This window comes from Magnolia sinica, chromosome 5, assembly GCF_029962835.1.
Source record: "Magnolia sinica isolate HGM2019 chromosome 5, MsV1, whole genome shotgun sequence".
Classification (NCBI taxonomy): Eukaryota; Viridiplantae; Streptophyta; class Magnoliopsida; order Magnoliales; family Magnoliaceae; genus Magnolia; species Magnolia sinica.
In genome coordinates this window covers 82,014,714-82,034,596 of record NC_080577.1, presented here as the reverse complement: position 1 = coordinate 82,034,596, position 19,883 = coordinate 82,014,714, and the positions used below count along the sequence as shown (strand labels likewise).

Genomic DNA, 19,883 nt, shown 5'->3' with positions numbered 1-19,883 from the left:
ACCGATTTGCTGACTCTGATTATCGATCGATTCCGATTGTCGTGACTGATTTGCTGATTCTGATTATCGATCGATCCCGATTATCGTGACCAATTTTGCCGATTCTGATTATCGATCAATTTCGATTATCGTGACTGATTGCCGATTGACATGACCGATTTACCGATTCTGAGTATCGATCGACCTCAGTTGTTGTGACCAATTGCCGATTGACGTGACCGATTTGCCGATTCCGATTATCGATCGATTCCGATTTGCCGAGGCTAATTGTATAGGTTGATTCTAATTGCCGAGGCTGAGTATCGAGGCCGGTTTCGAGTGTCGAACTTGATTGTTGAAGCCGATTTCGATTGTCAAGGCCTATTGTTGATGCCTACATGATGCATATGCGACCCGTAGTTGAGGCCCATTGTGATGTATTTGAGGCTCATGGGCAAGGCCCATTGTGATGTATTCGTGGCATATGGGCAAGGCCCATTGTAATGTATTCAAGCTCCGTGGGCGTGGCCCATTGTGATACATTCGAGGCCCTTGTATGGAGCTCGATGTGATGTATGTGAGGCCCATGAGCAAGGCCGGCCTGTTGTGTATTTGTGTCCCTTGAGTAAGGCCCACTGTGTTGTATATCGGGCCTTTGTGTGAGACCGTGGACCCATTATATGTTTGGATCTATGAGGGCCATTCCTTGGGGGACAATGTTGGTTAAATGTCCACATTGTCGAGGTCGGTTGTCGATGTCGGTTGCTGATACCGATTATGAGTATGTGACAGCATAGCATCATGATACATGCCCATACGCATCATCTGCATGTTTGTTATGAGATGTGGTTGATCATTGTATATATCATTGAGCATGTTGTTATGAGACTCCCTGATAGGCGGAGGTTATCTCACATGAGCACGCGGTGTGCGCAGGATTGATGCATGACTGGATTGTATGACTCATGCATCTCGCATTATGATTACCGTACGCCCTAGTGACATCAGGGTCGTAGCCTCCACAGGCATATTGTGGATGGCCAAATGGGACACCGGAAATGTTTGGTTCTAGCATACGGGCGCCATAGATGTCCTTGGGTGAAAATCTCTAAACCTCCGTGGTCAGGAGACGCCCCAACGTCGAGACCGAGTGGATACATGAGCGCCCGAGTGCCGAATACCAGGAGGCCGCGTCTCCCACTGTGTCGTGGTCGGTTGGGAGGGGGTGTGGCCTTACTCGCCCGAGGGTAGGGGGCAATACTAGGCTGAGTTTGACCAGCTCGTGAATGGGTCCGCTATCGACGTGCCGGATAGGTATTGGTAGACTATTGGCAAGGCGGATAGTGAGGTTTCTTACGCTCACTTGGACTGTGCGGCTGGGAGAGCGGCAGTGCCGTTTGGAGTGTACTAAACCCCGGTAATGATCCCAAAGATGAACCGTACTGATATGTGGATTTAGTGAGCAGGAGTTGCATACTCATTCATGCATTCATTCATTCACTATCTACTCGGGTTGGTGGTACGCAACTAGTTGTTACGTGTGCCTTCGCAATGGCCAGGATTTCGGTTGGGGCGTGCGACTAACTTGAGATCAGGAGTCTACCACATTGAGTCTGACTATCCAAATTTAGGTATGGGACTGGTTTGGATAGAAGTCTCTTGTGATGGACCCCATAGCCTGCGATACTATGTACTACCATCCCGACTTCACACTCCAGCATGGTCATTCCATCCGCATCGCATATTGCATTACATCCGCGACATACGACATCTTGGGTTACTGTGCTTCTACATTTATATGGTCTAGATATGGCTGACGTATTTGTGAACACATAAGGAATTATATACCCTATTGCATTCTCGGCATTTGATATTTGGCTCTTTATGATTCCTCGTTTGCGTAGCTGTTATATATTGCGTATTCTGATATTGATTGGCTCATGGACTTGTTCATATTTCTGCTTACTCTGATAATTCCTGCTCTTGTCAGTATTTCTGCCTACTCAGATAATTCATGATCTTGCTAGTATCTTTACTTATTCCGATATTGTACGATTTATGGATTACCAGTACTTCCAGTTTGTATGATAATGGCATTGTATTGAATACTTGGCACTTACCTTGTGCACACACTTACACTACCCTCTAAGCTTTTTATAAGCTTATGCACGATAGATGCGTGCAGGTGTTTTTAGGTTGCAGCAGCGTTGAGCTTGGAGCGTGCAGTTGTATTCTGGAGCTTTGATTTCGATATATGTATTTTTCCCTTTCAGCATTGTACTCAGATGATTATTAGTGGATATGCGATGATGATGTTGCCTTGTGAATTTGGTAATCTTGTGGTTATGCTTATTGCAAGTTAAACGAAAAAAAAAAAATCCTCCTTGTAGGATCCTAGGATTGGAATCTGGCGTATGGACGCTAGGACCCGAGAATGGGGTACTACGGAGGCTGTCGGCACCGGATTCGGTGATCGGGATTCCTGCGAATCCGATTTCTGGGTTTGGGGCGTGACATATAGTCTTCCTATTATAATATGAAACATTAGACAATGTATGACACTTGATATATAGACACTCGGAAATTGTACATATGTGAAAAAGATTCCATTTATGAAGATTTTAAATTGTGGGGGTTATGTACTTAGATGCACTACAATGTTTCAAAGTTATAGATCCATAAAAATATTATATTGGCCCATGTGGGATGATTGGGCTGGTGTATTTTTAAAATATTACCTTTTGCAAGCCCAACAGATGAAAGGTCTAGATCTTGCATGTGTATTACTTTTATAAATATTAAGTACTTGAAACTCACATTATATGAATGCTTGTCTTTTTGGAGTTTCACTTACCATGAAGCAAATAGTGACTTGAGTTTCTCAAGTGAACTAGTAGTAAATGTGCATTAATTTAATGTTAATTCTGACTTATATTTTATTATGTAGAAAGTAATATACAATATTGGGTCCAATAACAGATGGACCTCGGCACATATCACTTAACTGTTTAACATACTTATCGTTATTTTTCTATAAACGGTTCATATTATTGCTCTTATATATAAAGTTGTTAATAGGGTGACGAGTGTACAAGCCTAATTTATGAGACAAGTTACATTCACTTTTGGCATCGTTCACAATACTTTCTAGACAATATTACCTGCTTAGAAAGGCAGAGGAAATGTTCTTTCCATCTGATCATTTGCCAACCTAGGACACGTGTTAGATCCAGTCAATTCATATGATAGTTCCTACGAAAGATTTTTTTCAATAGATTTATCAGGTGGGCCATAGATATATTTATCAAGGCTAAATTTGAAATTGTGGAGGTGCACTCAGATGCATAAACCACTTAACGCATGAAATCCAAGTTTAGTCAATATGTATTTGATAAATGAGTTGACATAAAATTAAATATTTGCATTAAAGAAACTATATGTTGAATGTTATGGATCAATATACATATATTTTACATTGATGTGTAGGTCTTTGAGACAAGGTATCTGGAATTAAACATAATGCATGCTTTAATGATTAAATTGGTAGCCATCAAATGAATGGTAGAAAGAATATTGGTAGCGGTCTGAATTCATAAGATGATTGTTGGATCAATGCGATTTTAGAGGATATATTTTATTCTCATTGGAGGCTAGATTTGGACATTTGAGATTGGTATTCATATGAGACTATAAGTTTATGTAATGAACTGTATTATTTTATCATCAACAAATGTATCTAATGGCCAAACTTATGCACATATAGAGCTTATTGTTCAATCCATCAATCAAGATACTTGATAATGAACTTGGACATTTCTCTTGTATATTCAGTTGCCAAATATCCATTAATTGTATTGAATTCTAATCACTAATTGATAAATTGGCCAACCTTTCATATGTTAGGGAACATATGATAACATGATAATGTTGCAACATGATTACATAAAAGCTATACTCTATTTTAGTCTATGCATGACAGATTACTCCAGTCTCTTTGTATTGCAGATACAATAAGGTCATTGACTTTATCTCCAGTTAGTTGAATGGTGGGCTAGTGAGTTGCTTGAATTGTAAGAGTACATTCAAGGCTAAGAAAGTTGGTTATATTTAAAGCCAGTGATACAACAACTATCATAATAAAAGTGATGCTCAGTATCTATTTTTTTATGGAGTCGTAATTATTGACTCTGTGAGGTTAGAAATGAGTTTGGTATGCATTGGCTTGATATATGAATAGTCAAAGAGCATATATCTGACTGCCGAAGACTTGACTAAGGAGCAAAAGAATGAATCCACTTAAGCAGAGACTCGTTTCTAAATAGCTAGTTGGTGAGGCAATAGCTTGCCAATATGATGATTCCTAGCTGATTTGAAAGGATGATTAGCCACAATGGGATTAAGACATGGCTAAACTCATATGAGAAAAAAGCCTAACGGAACTATGACGAGTGGAGGTAAAAGGCCTATGGGTCATAAATCAACCAAGTGACTATCTAAAAGATTAGTCAATGATACATCGAAGGGAATGAGGCTGAGCCTAATATATGATCTACCAGTGTTGGCAACACAACCTATACGAGCAGAGATCCTATTAGATATGTTCAATGGGTAAACAATAAGACATAATGTAGATGATTGTATTGATATAAATGAGCTCATTATATGGTGTACAATGCGAGCAACAATGAAGAATGATGAGTTTGTGAACTCTTAATGAATCCATAATCATATATTTGGTGGTGTACCCAATTACTGTTACACTTGATGGAATTCACCTATATGGGTGTGGAGGTGGAGGCCGCTTCTTATAAGAATCTAGGGGAATTCTCTAAAGCACTCGTGAAATCCAGGTAATGGTAAATGACCGAAACGCACTGAATCGCAGAATCACTTGTAGCAAAAAAGTTGTGTGAGTGGCATGTACTTGCGATCTACATCAAAAGGAATCAGGTTCAAGACTATGGTGACACCTGATTCCTGTAGACCTGTCATTTTTACTCTAATGTCGATTCAAGTCTATGGTGACACCGGCACCATTGTACAACTCTTCCATCTTAACCCGAAATGTTAAAAATTTTAAAACATATCAGGGATTTTTGTATTTTAAATTATTTTAAAATAATTTCGTGTTTTAAAATATCCATTGGGACGGGCTATGGCTGTGGCCATAGGTGCCCTATGGATGTGTCTTTTCACTTAAGTTTGAAAGGTTGCATCCTTTCATATTTTGTTTTAAAAAGTTGTTTCCTTTTAAGCCTAAGGGTTACACCACTTGGGTTTAAACCCAATAGTCACAAACCTTTGTGAAAGGGTGTCTTTACACCCTCAAGGGTATTTTCATAAAATCTATAATTCTAATTTTAAGTTTTGAAATGGATTAGAAAATTAGTTTTCTCTTTAAAAATTTTGTTTAAGTATTTTCTAGTTCAGGTTAAGACTACAAGTGGTGAGTGCACCGCTGGGACTAGGTTATAATCGTTGTATCCTGGAGGTTGATTGCTCTGGAAACCTGTTGCACTTGGGACGTTGTCCAAGGGGAGCAAATTCGATTTCAAGCCGAGTAACTCACGTCACGCCTCGACTTCTATAAATCGATAAGTTTTCTTTTATTCTTAATTTAAATTTATTTTGTTTAAATAGTTTTTCAAACTCCATATTCCAACAATTTATGGGGAGTGCGTCTACTCACAAGTTGAACAGGGCCATGTTGTCAGCATACCACTTCCGCTATGGCATCAGGGATGTAAATTGGCTTATCTTCTCCGCATGTGCGTGATTTGAGGTATCATGTTTCGGCTCCCCACATCAGTTGCATAATCATGTCGCCCCATCCATAATTATAATAAGTGCTACGTTTTCTACTTGTCCACCCAACAAGAAAGGCATAAAGAATCTCGGTAAATAACTTCTAGAGCTGTCTAAAGAACTTGACGCGATTCTGCTAGGTGCAATACCTGAGATGCCCATGAATCAAGTGTTCCTATGGTATCATGCTAACTTACAAGAACCGGAAAAAGAGATGCTCAACCAAAAGAAGCCATGTGAAATGACTCACAAGTGCCGTGTAAGCAAATACACAACGGAACTGACGGATAGGGCATTCAAAGAACGAAAGAATATTTATTAAGCATGTTGCTAGCAAATATGGTAATACAACCACTTTATGGTATCAGAGTCTCGATGTTCTTGCAAAAACTTTTTTTCTTTTGAAGGTCGACCAGTCCATTTCGTCACTGCTGGGGGTAGAGATGGACATGAGAGTATTTGTCGTGCTGGATTACATGACTCTAGCTCAGCGTTTTCAGAAGCTTTTTTTATTGTCTATTTAGAAGTTCATTGTTTTATTGTGAGATTGACTTCAATTTATAGAAGGCACATCAAGGGTCGGTGAGCACATATCATGCACAATTTAAGGTCGATTGGAGAGACTCTAGCAAGTATTTCAAAATGCAAGCTTTCAAGTGCCTGTCTCGGAATAGTTCTAAGTACTCCTTGCCCATTATTACCAGGTGGGAAATATGTGCACACCGTGTGTGCTAAAAGCTTTAATAGTGCCCCAATCCTTTCTATATGAAATATCCAAGTCCTCACTAGGTATCCCCCACTAAGTACATTTCATGGCCCAAATATCGTATTGGTCTGGGCAGTTAAAAGGATGCCAGTTCAGGACTCAATATACATGGCGCCGGCGCAAAATACTCCAGCCCAATTTTTCGGACAGTTCATCCAAATTGGTGGGGTCCAACTAGATGGTGTCTTGGATCTTTCATATATGTGCCACATTGGCAAAGGTAAGCCACGAGGTCCCTTAAATGGGACCCATGTCAACCGTGTGCCCTTCCATTTTTCTCTTATAGGCATTATTTAGAAGGGAAAAAAAAGAATTGAAAAGGGAACATATGACCTATAAAATTCAATTGAGCCATTATTTCATTCTAACAGGAACATTAAATACCTATGATCACACATTCTGCGATCCTATGACCTGGGATTGATTTGCAGAACCTCTGAACTCCGATTGATTTGCAGCAACCAGTTGGATCTCTTCATTGGTGTTCCGGGTGCTTCCTTTACTTCCGAATGACTTTTGGCTTAACATGCGACCTAAACCACTTCTCGATCTTGCAGTCGATCGAGAGCCATTGACAGAACCATCCTTCTTCATACACTCTTCTGATAGATAACTAACAAGGGTTTCGATCCGGCGCCTGAATGTTGGATACCTTGAAATAGACTTGGTGATCCCTTGCAACCTTTAACAAAATCCAAAGTCAAGAGAATAGAAAAATGGACCACCAAAAGTTCCCATATGGTTGTCACGCATGACTGTCCACGTTGCATAACTGTAGGTCAATCTAGACCTTCCCAATTGTGGGACCCATTGTGTATAGAGCATATCCAAAAAGTCTCACTGATTGGATGATCCTAACTGTCAAATCGATAGCCATCATATGGATGGTTACAAATAAAATGTTCTGAGCTCAAAATTCCACATCTGATGTTGTATGCCAAGGATTACTCGATCATTGTGACTTTTGCACTATATTTCATCCACAATGGACCCAGGACTTGAGCAGTCTACATCATCGTACAGAGGATTAGACATCACAATCATGTTAAGAAATGATGAAAATGAACATGCACTCAAAAGAAAAGGAAAGGAAAAGGCCAACATGGCTTTTAAAACATTTCACATTACCTACGGGCTAATGCATCAACTTCAGCTCGTTTCCGATCTGTTTCTGGTGGCAATCCGATGGTGCAACTTTTCAGACGCTCGGGATCACCATTCAACAAGACCAACTTCCGCAAATACCCCGCTTCTGCGTCTGAAAGAGCTTCCACTTTGATCTGCTCCTTCATGATCATTAGCGGGTCAAAGAAAAAACCAAAGATGGGCTCTTTGGGTCTGTTCACGGAACTTATCACAGTAGTTTTATCACCTGAAATAGTTAAAGCAAAGAAGAATAAGAAGAATAGGAAGAAATAAAAAAGAAAAAGAACTAGTCTTAGAAAACAGATACATAGATGAAGAAGACATCAAGTTTTTAGAGAATGCTACAATTGCTCATGCGGCGCATGCATCGAATAATCTCTACTGTACATGTCACACTTGTAAGCCGGTGATCGAGACCACTGATTTGTGGTCCTAACTAAAAATCAAGGTGATTGGCCTGAAATGTGGCCTGAAAAAGGAACCTTTGACTCCAAAATGAGCAACAGTCCATGTTCAACCAACTAAATTTGTGAAAAACGGATGCTTAGAGTCGTCCAATTATTACAACTTTTTGGCTTATGGTCAATCCATGCGGTGGCCCACCAGAGCAATGGTTCCAATTACCAAATGCTTTTTCCAGGTGTACACTGGTGAGGGATAATGCTCCATTGAACTTTTATGAAGTGCACATTGGTGATGAAGGAAAAAAGAAAAGCTGGCACTTTCTTTTCACTTACTTAACAATAAACCATCACAGTTGGCCTGGGCAGATCGTAGAAGTGCCTCAAGGATGCAGCATGCCGGTAATCCTATGCTGATTATTCTGCTGCCACTTTTGCTATGATTGTAATCTTCTATGTCTTTAGGTGTTATCAGCCCTTCAGCAACCAAATTCCGACCATGTTGTTTACATTCTTCAAATAGTCTGTCGAGTAACTAGATACAATATCCATTAGTCTACTATATCTCCTATGACAAATATGAAGACTGCTTGTGAAAGGACTCTGAATCCGACCCTCACCATGTTTCTGCAAGACCCAGACAGTTCATCAAGCAGACCCCACCATGCATGCACTCTGGGTAGAAAATCAGGCCAGTCCAAAAAACTTGTTTGCCTTCAAAATAATAATAATAATAATAATAATCAGGCCAGTCTGGTCATCAGGATGTACAAAGAAAATGGATGCTATGAAAAAGAAGATGAAAAACAGTCCACTTCCGATGTACACATGTAATGCATCTGATGATCAGACCATACTAATTTATTGACCTCAGCACATGCTCAGTGGGACCCATCCAATGAACAGCCCAGATCACAGAGAAACATGTTACATTGCAACATGAGTCAAGATCAGCATTTGTAACCAACTCTCACAAACAGACCCTTGGAGGTCTCCTCCAAAATGGGTCCATGTCTGCATTGTATCAGTGTACCTGACACTGATTCCAAGTGTAAAGCACCATTTGCGTTGTATTGGAAATGATCTACTATGTTGTGGAAAATATCATGGTACCTCAAATGTCTTGAATTCAACCATGGAATTCGTGAATGATGTTGAACGTGAAGGAGGGGCTTTTCCATCCGGTCTTTCATTGCGGAAGGAGAGAGGCCTCGAGAAAGAAGTGGAGCGTGAAGAATTCTCCTTCCGATATTGACGCCTGCTATTCAAAGAGAATTAGCCACCTGAATAAAATCCATCAAAAACAATTACAGGAAACGCTGTAAGTACAAAGAACCTAGGGAAGCAAGACCCTTCTGGCATGTCAAGGATGTCGTTGCTGTATTCATCAAACAAGGCGAAGGAAGAGATAACATAGTTGAATCCAAATAGAATCGACGACTCCTGCAACATCCAGAGCTCATCATAGCAGATCTTAGTAGAGGTTGAAAATTTGAAGTACTGATGCTGAATGGTTTAATAACTGAGTTAAATAATGACTAACAACCAAAAAACAATAATTGCTTGCATATTGGAACAGGTATTGCTAAGGGAGGCCTCAACAACCATTAATAAAAAGGACTGAAATCCCATTAGGCTAAAACAACCATTTAGATAAGTTTTCTACGGAAAAAGAAAATTTCCATGCAACATCCACCTTTGATCAAAGCACGTTAATTTATAGTTTTGCAAAGCACGTGTGCACTGGTATATGTTGCTTGGACGTTGCCACACATAACAAACTGGTGCATGATTGGAACATCCAAGCTGGGTATCATAGGCCCAACCTCATAGATGCCTGGTTCATCCGGCGGCTCACGTGAGAAGTGGAATGGCCTGTTTTTGGGTCATGTTTGTTGGGGGACCGCGGAAGCACACTGATTTATCAAGTGGATTAATCCAATCATACCAAGCAAGCACAATGCAAACACAATGGATTTAACGTTGAAAAACCCTTGTGGGAAAAAACCATGGCACAAAGTGACAGAAAGCACTATGAAAGCAGAAAATTACAAGAGATAGAGAGAATACCCGATTCGAACAAGCCTCGAATCTCCCTTACAAGCCCTTGAAACCCTAGGAGCGAATTAGAAAGCCTTAGATACCTCCCAATCCCGATTACACCCAAATATATAGCCTTTGAGAGAATCTCAATCGGATTTGGAAACAAATTCGGCAAATTTGCAAATTTAGGCGAAACCGTTCGATGACATCTAACACACTTCGATGACATCGAAACTTAGCCTTCGATGACATCGAAGCCTCTCTGATGGCATCGAACTAATACCAAAACGTTCTAGTGACCAAACATGAAAATTGGATTTTCTCAATTGCATCGAACCATCTTCGATGGCATCGAACTTGATCTTCGATGTCATCGAAAAAACACTCAATATGTCCAACAACCAACTAAAGGAAATCCGGAGAATCTTGATGGCATCGAGCCGACTTCGATGGCATCAAAGCCTGCTTGATGGCATCGAACCAGTCATCAACAGACTGTTGAATTTACAGATTTAAGACATCTACTCAACAATGTTATCTTAGATGGTGGCTCCCACCTCATGCTTGAGTGTCAAGGTTACTTAGATTGCAGGGTGCTCCAGTACATGCTGTTGGAACAAGCACATTGATGCAGGACAATTAACCACTTGCTCTAAAAGCTCGAACTGATAGAGCATAGCGAATCAATCCCTTTATCTCATAGCCCAAGCTCCAAATCCATGGGTTAGGACCTTGGCCGAACCCTCCTCGTGGGCCCCAAATCCATGGGTTCCGTGTGCCGTCCACCCCGAGTGTGGCCCTGCATCTCACAGGCCCCCCACTTGAGTTCAGTGTGAAAATGTCCCCGCATTACTTATCCCCGGTAAGGAGTCTCGAACACGAGACCTCCCGCTCTGATACCAATTTGATACAGGACAGAGGATTTAATGCTAGCATGCAACGTGAAGATTATAAAAGAGTCCATAAAGTAATTCAATTAACAAAAGATGCTAACCCACCAAGCAATTAAGAGTAAATAATAGGAAATAAAATCTAATTTAACCTAAGTTACATGTCCACATGCTAAGAAATTACATAAATCAATTAAAACTAGGCTCAGTGGAAGCAGAGAACCTCCAATTTAATATAGGCACGTTCCACACTCAAGGGACTGACTTGTAGGTTTTTTTATTATTATTAGGGTTAGGAAGGGGAAAATCTGAAATTTAGAAAATTAGAGTTCATGGGAATGGGGAATTTTGGAATTAAGATTTTTAGAAATTGGGGAAAATAAAAAATTGGGGATCTAGGGTTTATGATAGGGTTATTGATTGGGAATCAAGGGGCTTTAATGGTGGAAGCAAGGGGAAATCAACGGATTGAGCAATTTTCTGTACGGTTAGCCTAAGGGCTAGCACGTGTGGGTCATTGGCTAGGGTTTTGGGGTCCTCAATGGTTGATTTTGATTGGGGTGAAAGTTGGATGATGAAAAGTTGAAGAAAAAGATAATTTGGATGGTCCTAGATAGGAAGGGAATAAGAGATATGAAACTTTTGAAAAAATACCTCTTTTGGATGAAAAGGAAGAGAGAAGATAGATGGAAGCCTCGCACATCCGTTGAATGAGGAATGGAATCACACCACACCCAAGCTCCAAATCACATGGAGTATTCTTCAAACCACTTAAAGAAGAGAAAATACAAAGCTTTTTTTTTTTTAATTTTTAAATAATGGCCATTAGGGCTTCACACACCCATCTTTCTCTTTATAGTCTTAGAAAAGACCTTTTACAAAAAAGACTCTCAGTTAAGATTCTCAGCATAAAAACACTTAATAAATTAAAATTTGTTCCTAACTCCCTAATCTCAACACAAATATAAGGTATACCAAAAATAACAAAGCATGTAAACAATCTAAACAATTAAACTATTTCGTAACCTAAGGGGTTCCACGATCAAGATGTCTGATGATAATGATGATCCAACGGTCCAATGTGTCCATCAAGCTCCTATATGCAACCCACGTGCATCTCCCCAATGTGAGGTCTTTAAAGATGTACAAACATGCACGTGGGGTCTTCAACATGGCTTAGAATGTGAATTGGGCCAAGTGGGCCCCATGTAATGGTCCTCTAACCATGAGGAAACTAGCTCAACCCTCCTCTGGTATGGTACTTGGATGTCCTCATCAATTCTCCGCGGCTAAGGAGATTTCCCCTCTACCGAAATAAAGCCGCAGTGACGCTCAAGGATATCCGGGTCTCATTGCTGAAATTCTGCCTGTATGATCCACGTATTGCCTAACTTTGGTCCGCCCTTCCACCTGACAAGGTACACTTGGTAACGTCCATGCCGCGCGGAAACCGCTTCTTCATCTAAGATATCCTATCTCCTCTCTTCTCGTAGGTATGGATGGTATGTGTGGTAAAGGTTAAGAAGAAGGGTTAGGTAATGGCCATGGGTTATGGGACAAGTCAAGGGCATCATCATCAAAGTTCATGTGAGGGTTATGGGAAGGTCCATAAAACGGTAAAAGATCTTCCACATTAAATGTGGAACTGATACCCATGTTAGGCAGAAGATCTATCAAGTAAGCATTCAGACCCAGTCTTTTCAATATTTTATATGGTCCGGCACTACAGGCTTATAATTTTTTTTTATGGTTCCCTATGAAAACCTTTTTGGACGTATTTTAATCATAACTTCATCACCCACAACACTCTTTAAACCTATGGTGTGAGTTAGCAATTATTTTGTATGTTTCATTACTTATATTGATTCTTTTTCTAATCTCCACATGCGAGTCATGCATATCTCATGTAGATGCATATGCAGACTCTAAAGGCCTATGGAACATTGATATGTGTCAAGCATATGTCCTAGTGACCATTCCGTACCGTAGGATCCCGTGGTCCTCCCGGTCAAATTCCGGCGACCCGTGACCTGTAGACAACGTTTGCGAGCGACCCTGAGTCGCATCCTGTCGACTCAACCCAAGACCTATGCCATTGTGACCGCGTCATCGTCGCGGTTCCAACGTCGCATCTCGTGCATTAATACGATGATTAAATCATAAGACGTGGCCCACGCATTTTAATGGTCGTAGACCGCATGTTGCGGGACCCACCTATTCCAAATGGCACCATTCCCTAGGTGGGTGATATCATGCCCTTACACAAGTAATGATGGCCTCTCTTCATGAGTCAACACCTCTTACATGTAATGACGGCAAGCTAACCATCATCACCTTACACCTCTTACACTAGCTATGATTGCCTTCCAACAATCATTTCTCTCTCTCCCTCTTATCTCTCTCTCCCTCCCTCTTTCTTCATTGCTAGAGAAGCTTGGGACGTCCAAGCAAACTCCCAAAATCCAGCCATACTCCATCTATTTTCCCCACCAATCCAACCATCAAAAGTCAATCTCCACCATTAGAAGAGCTTCATAGGAGCATTGGAGCATAGGGAAGAAGAAGCTTAGGTGGGTGCTTCTATCTCTCTCTTTCTCCTTTTTGGTTTAATGGCCCACCTGATGATGCATGTATTCTATCTGCGTTGTCCATCCAGCACGATCTCATGGCTGTCCACAAGTGGGACCGGCCCACCTTGCTACCCAGATCGGCATGCATGACCAGCCGGTCACACAGGCCTACTCGTAGGGAAAAACACAAAGATCAGCTCGGTCCAAGGCCATGTGGCCCACCTGTGTAGACCCTACCATGATGTATGCGTTGTATATCCCCACTGTCCCATTTGTGGGGCCCACCTTGCTGACATCCAGCAGCATTGTTGTTGCCTGGACCGTCTGGGACAGGCCCAGATGGAGAGAAAACACGAATATCTGCTTATATGCAAAGCCGTATGTGTTATTCCCCTCACCATCCGTCCATGGGGCGCGCCTGACATGTGCACTTTGCATCCACACCGTCCGTAGGGTGGGACCCACCTGATGGATGTGTTGTATCAGCATTGCCTAGCCTACCAACAAGTCTGGACGGTGGAAGCTCTATTCAAAGCTGAGGTGGGCCACACGTGTGGACCCACCTCTGACGGTATGTGTTTCATCCATGCAGTCCATCGTCCACACGTGGACAGTGGGACCCATGTGAGGTATGTGTTTTATATCCAGGCAGTCCGTCTAGGGGCCTGGATGTGAGGCACCTTGATGAATGTGTTTTCCCACGCCGTCCAGATGGGCTGGGACACGTGGGGCCCATATGATGTATATCCACACCGTCCATTGCTGGACGTGGGCCCCACCATGTGTATGTGGTCATCTAGACCGTCCAGATCATGGGACCGGCCATGATGTAAGTGTTTCATCCACGCCGTCCACATCTAGACTGGACCCCACTTTGATGCTTGTGTCCATCCAGACAGTCCAACCCAAACTGGGCCACCACGTGGACCCCATCTGTATGTGTTTTATCCTCACCGTCCAGCATGGGACGGTGAGGCCTGTCCTGATGTATGCATCTGTCCCACGTCTAGATGGGCTGGACGTGGGACCACCTTGATGGATGTGTTTATTCCACACCGTCCAAGGGCTGGACGTGGGACCCACTAGTGTATCTGTTTCATTCAGGTCATTCATGGGCTGGACGTCTAGCAAGCCCACCATGATGTGTATTTCTACTAGGCAGTCCATGGGCTGGACATCCAGCAGGCCCACCGTGAGATGTGCATTGCATACACACTGTCCATTTGATGGGGCCCATCTTGCAGGCCCATCATGATGTATTTTATCCACACCGTGCGGGGCCACAGGCCCACCATGCTGTATATGTGATTATATTCATGTTGTCCATCTATTTTGCTGGACCATAGTGGGCTGACCGTTCACCCCCTTTTTGCTGGCCCACCTTGATGATGTGTTTTATCTAGCTGTCCTCCATTGTGTAGCCCACCCTGGTGGGACGTCCAGAGTTGGGGCCCACCATGTGCATAATTCAGGCCAGCCGTCCAGGCCTCATGGACGCCCAGAATGGTTGGGGTGTTGCTGGACTTGTAGTCCAACAGTAGGCCCACCCTGTTTTTGTGAGTTCTATCCATGCTTCCATCTGGTGGGGCCCATTGTGATATATGTGGGCCACCATGAAGTAATTGTTTTGCTCAGATAATGTATTTGCTGGACCCCAGCAAGCCCAGGAAGTTGGGTAGGCTGGATGTCCAGCAAGGGCCTGGAATTTGTTGTATATGGTTGGTTGTTTGAAGCTATGAGGCCCACCAGATTGGGGGTGTTTTGTATATCCTCTATGCCTGTGTTTTTATGAGATTGTGGGCCCCGTTTATACCTTATAAGGCCCACTAACCATCTGATTGTATGAAGACCTTGCTATCTAGATTTTTAGGCATCCAGGCAGGCCCAGATGGGGCTGGACGTCCAGCCTTAGTGTCTCTCCACATGCTAATGTTGCCCATCCATTGTGCTGGGCCTTGTGGGCTGATTGTAAGCCCAATATCATGTATGTGATTGAATCTTCATTGCCCATCCAACTTGCCTAGTTTTGGGCTGATTTGTAAAGCCCACATTGGTGGATGTTGGCTATACCTTAGCCATTTAATTGGAGCATATGGGTTGCCCATGAGGCCCAACATAATGCATGAGTAGGATGTTCTCTTTGCCCATGATGTTTTTGGGCCATGGGCTGCTCCTCATGTTGCCCATTTTGATGTGTTTAGGCTGGGCCGTTGCTTGAGGCCCAACATGATGTGTGGAATATTGTGGATGATGCCCACTTATTTTTTTAGCTATTGTTTGGGCCATGGGCTGTTTGATAAGACCCTTGTATGAGGCCCAATGTGACGTATATGAAGCCCATGGGATGTGACCCAGTGTGATGTATGTGAAGCCCATGGGATGTGGCCAAATGTGATGTATGTGAAGCCCATGGGATGTGACCCAAATGTAATGTATGTGAGGCACGTGGGATGTGGCCCAATGAGATGTATGTGAGGATCATGGGATGTAGCCCAATGTGATGTATGAGGGGTCCATATGATGAGGCCATTGTGATATATATGTGAGGCCTATGTGATGAGGCTCATTGTGATGTATATAAGGCCTATGTGGTGACGCTCATTGCGATGTATCTGAGGCCTATGTGATGAGGCCCATTGTGTTGTATTTGAGACCTATGTAGTGAGGCCCACTGTGATATATATGAGGCCCTGGTGATGAAGCCTACACGGTGAGGCCCATTGCGATGTATTTGAGGCCTATATGGTGAGGCCCACTATGATATAGATGAGACCCTGGTGTGAGGCCCAATCGTGATGTTGATTCCACCATGATGTATATGATAATGTTTATAATGCCCATCCATTTTTCTGTCTAGTTTAAGGGCCATGGGTCCCATTTTGAGATAGTCTCTATAGCGGGTCGCATTCTAGGAGACAATGGTGGTTAAAATCCACATTACAAACTCCCTAGGGCCCATTGCTAAGACCATTCCCCATCATAGTTAGAATCTAAGGCGGGCCGTACTTTAGGAGCAATGATGGTTAAATGTCCACGTTGCAAACTCCTTAGGGCCCATTGTTAAGCTCATTTCCATTTTCTCTTATTGGGCCTTCATTGAGAATAATGCTTTCCACTATACCCTTTAGTACTACTCAAACCTTGGAACCCAACTTGTGGCCATGACGAGACCCATTGTGATAAGTAGGCCCATTGTGATATGTAGGCCCATCATGATTGTGTGAGGCCTGTTGTGATATGTAGGCCCATTGTGATGTATGAGGCTCATTGTGATTGTGTGAGGCCCATTGTGATTGTATGAGGCCCATCGTGATTGTGTGACACCCATTGTGATTGTATGAGGCATATTGTGATTGTATGCGGCCCACTGCGATGTGTGAGGACCATTGTGTTGTGATGGTATAAGGCCCATTGTGATTGTATGAGGCCCATTATGAATGTATGAGGCCCATTATGATGGTATGAGGCCTATTATGCGAGGCCCGTTGTGATTGTATGAGGCCCATTGTGACTGTGTGAGACCGATCATTATTATGTTTGATAATCATGCATGGCATACACCATGATTCATGCACATATGCATCATTTGCATGCTTGTTATGAGTGATTGACCATAACATATGTCATTGGGCTGGTTGTTTTCAGGACTCCCTGAGAGACGGAGTTGCCCCACATGAGCGCGCGGTACGCACAGGATTTTCTGCATAACTGAATAGTGTGACTCATGCATCTTGCATTGTGTGACATGATTTCTGTACGCTCTAGCAACATCAGGCCCATAGCATCCACAGGCATATCATGGATGGTAGGATTGGACACCAGAAATATTGGTTCGAGCACGGGAGCGCCATAAATGTCCCAGGATGAAAGTCCCCAAACTCGTATGGTACTATGGAGGATGCTCCAACGTCGAAACCGATGGATGTATGAGCGCACGAGTACCGAATACCATTAGTCTGCGTCTCCCACTCTATCGTGGTCGGTTGGAAGGGGGTGTGGCCTTACCCGCCCAATGGTAGGAGCAATGCTAGGCTAAGTCTGACCAGCTCGTAAATGGGTCCACTACCGACGTGCCAAGTAAATGTCGGCAGACTACTAGTCAGGCAGGTAGTGAGGTCTCTTTCACTTGCATGGTTGCGCGTTCAGTTGAGGCGGCGATCTGGTATAGTGTATTAGACCCCAGTGATTGTCCAGAGAGGAACTGTACTGATATGTGGATTCAAATGAGGACTGACATGACATGGATTGCATCTTGCATATGACATTGGCCACGAAAGCCTCGCATCGCATCGCCTTGGTATAGCTGACAGCACTGTACTAGACCCCGGTGATAATCTCAGAGATGTACGGTACTGATATTATGACACCCATCACTGTTGCACACGTGGGCGAGTACATGTGGGCGGACGCTGATGTGGGCGGGGCCTAAGGGCCTAGGCGAGCTACCAATGGTTGGCAGGCTATTGTACAGGGGTTGCGTACTCAGCATTTGACTCATTCATTCATTCATCCGCTATCCACTCGGGCTGGTGGTGCGCCACCAAACCATTATGTGTACCTTCGCAATGGTAAGGATTTCAGTTGGGGCGCGTGACCAACCTGAGATCAAGAGTTTATCACATTAAGTCTAGCTATCCAAATTTAGGTATGGGACTGGTTTGGATAGAAGTCCCTTGTGATAAACCCCACAGCTTGCGATACCACGTACTATCATCCCAACTACACACTCCAGCTTCGTCATTCCTTTGCATTGCATATTGCATTGCACCATCAGTATATGACATTTAGGTTACCATGATTCTGCATTGCATGGCCTAGATATGTCATTGGCCTATTATGTTTTTTCATCGCATAACCTAGATAAAGTTGATGGTATTTATGGACTTGCCAACATGTTTCCGCATTACTCTGATATTGCACTCTGAGCACGCCTATATTGCGCGCGCACTTACACCACCAAGCTTTTTATAAGCTTATGCACGATAGATGCGTGCAGGTGACGCTAGGACGCAGTCGAGTTGAGGCAAGAGCGTGCAGTTGAGCTTCTGGAGTTTTAATCTCTTTATTATATTTCCCTTCATGCCATGTACTTAAAGATTTTGATTATAGTGGATTTTGTGATGGTGTTCTTGTTATTGTTCGTGAGTTATGCTTATGGTTATGCTTATTATGGAACAAATTCATGTTGAAAATCCTCCTTATAGGATCCCAAGATTGGAACCGGGTATGTGGGTGCCAGGAGCCAAGAATGGAATACTAAGGAGGTTGTCGGTGCTGGATTCGGCGATCGGGAATTTTGTAAGCCCAGTTTCCAAGTTTGAGGCATGACAATATGGGTATGCAATTTATAGGGATCCTAGGCTCATCTATTTGTCTTTCTAGATCCACTTCCTCCCCGGGACTCATTTGATCGTGACAAAGGTTTGGTAGAGTCAACGCGCGAATGCCCTGCAAGTGTGTGAGTTCAACCAGTATCTCCTCTGGAATAACAACACTGGACTCCTCCAATATTGGACTCACCTCAGATAGTAATTCTACACTACCCTCGGGTGTAACCTCAGGTGGCATCTCCATAATAACCTTAGGTGTGATCTCACTTGCCACGTGGGTATACAACATCAAATCAGTTTTAATCTCTTTCAGACTCTTTGGCATTCACTATAGGAAGAGACTCAAGCTGGGGTTTCGTCACATTTCCAGGGCCACGTTTCTTGACATCCTCCTTTTCCCGGTGCTTTTGGGTGAGAGAGGCTTCAAGACGATCATTTTGCCTTCATACAGAAAGGAACACATATTCAAGTGACCGAATAGTGTTGCATCCCCGTCATACAACCAAGGCCTGTCCAAAATGATGTGGCCTATATCCATAGGCAAAACATCATACCACAGCATGTCTATATAAGAACCAAACTGGATGGGAATGTGACAACGCTGAGAAACTAGAATCGAAGATGCATCAACCCATGAGACTCAATAGGGTTGAGGGTCAGGAACAACTAGCATACCAAGTGGCCCACGGTGCTAGTAGAGACCACATTGATACAACTGCCACTATCGATGATTACCGTATAGTTTTTGCCACCACAATTGGCATAAGTGTGGAAAATTGAATTCATGCGCCAATAATCACTTTCTACAATCTAGCTTAAGGCGTGGCTAACAATTGCAAGTGGCATAGTCTCAACTCCTTCAATTTGGTCATTGGCTTGTAATTGGACATCTTCCCCAATGTCGAGATTTGCCTGAAGGGAGGCTTCAAGCTGATTAACATGCGCCTTGGTCT

The 19,883-nt window shown here is 42.9% G+C and overlaps 1 protein-coding gene across 2 annotated transcripts in view; it reads right to left on the bottom strand.

Annotated features, from left to right (window-relative positions):
• Nucleotides 1-6,860: 6,860 nt before the first annotated feature.
• Nucleotides 6,861-19,883, bottom strand: part of LOC131246204 (uncharacterized membrane protein At3g27390-like) — a 32,782-nt gene continuing 19,759 nt past the window's right edge. Inside the window, exons 6-10 of one of the 2 annotated variants that reach the window (XM_058246108.1) lie at nt 9,434-9,570; nt 9,211-9,355; nt 8,434-8,632; nt 7,679-7,922; nt 6,861-7,232 (exon numbers count right to left, since the gene is read on the bottom strand). In XM_058246108.1, coding sequence (XP_058102091.1) covers nt 6,941-7,232; nt 7,679-7,922; nt 8,434-8,632; nt 9,211-9,355; nt 9,434-9,570 — 1,017 coding nt within the window. In that variant the 3' untranslated portion in view covers nt 6,861-6,940. The remainder of the gene's footprint in view (nt 7,233-7,678; nt 7,923-8,433; nt 8,633-9,210; nt 9,356-9,433; nt 9,571-19,883) is intronic. The other variant, XM_058246109.1, reaches the window with a different exon arrangement.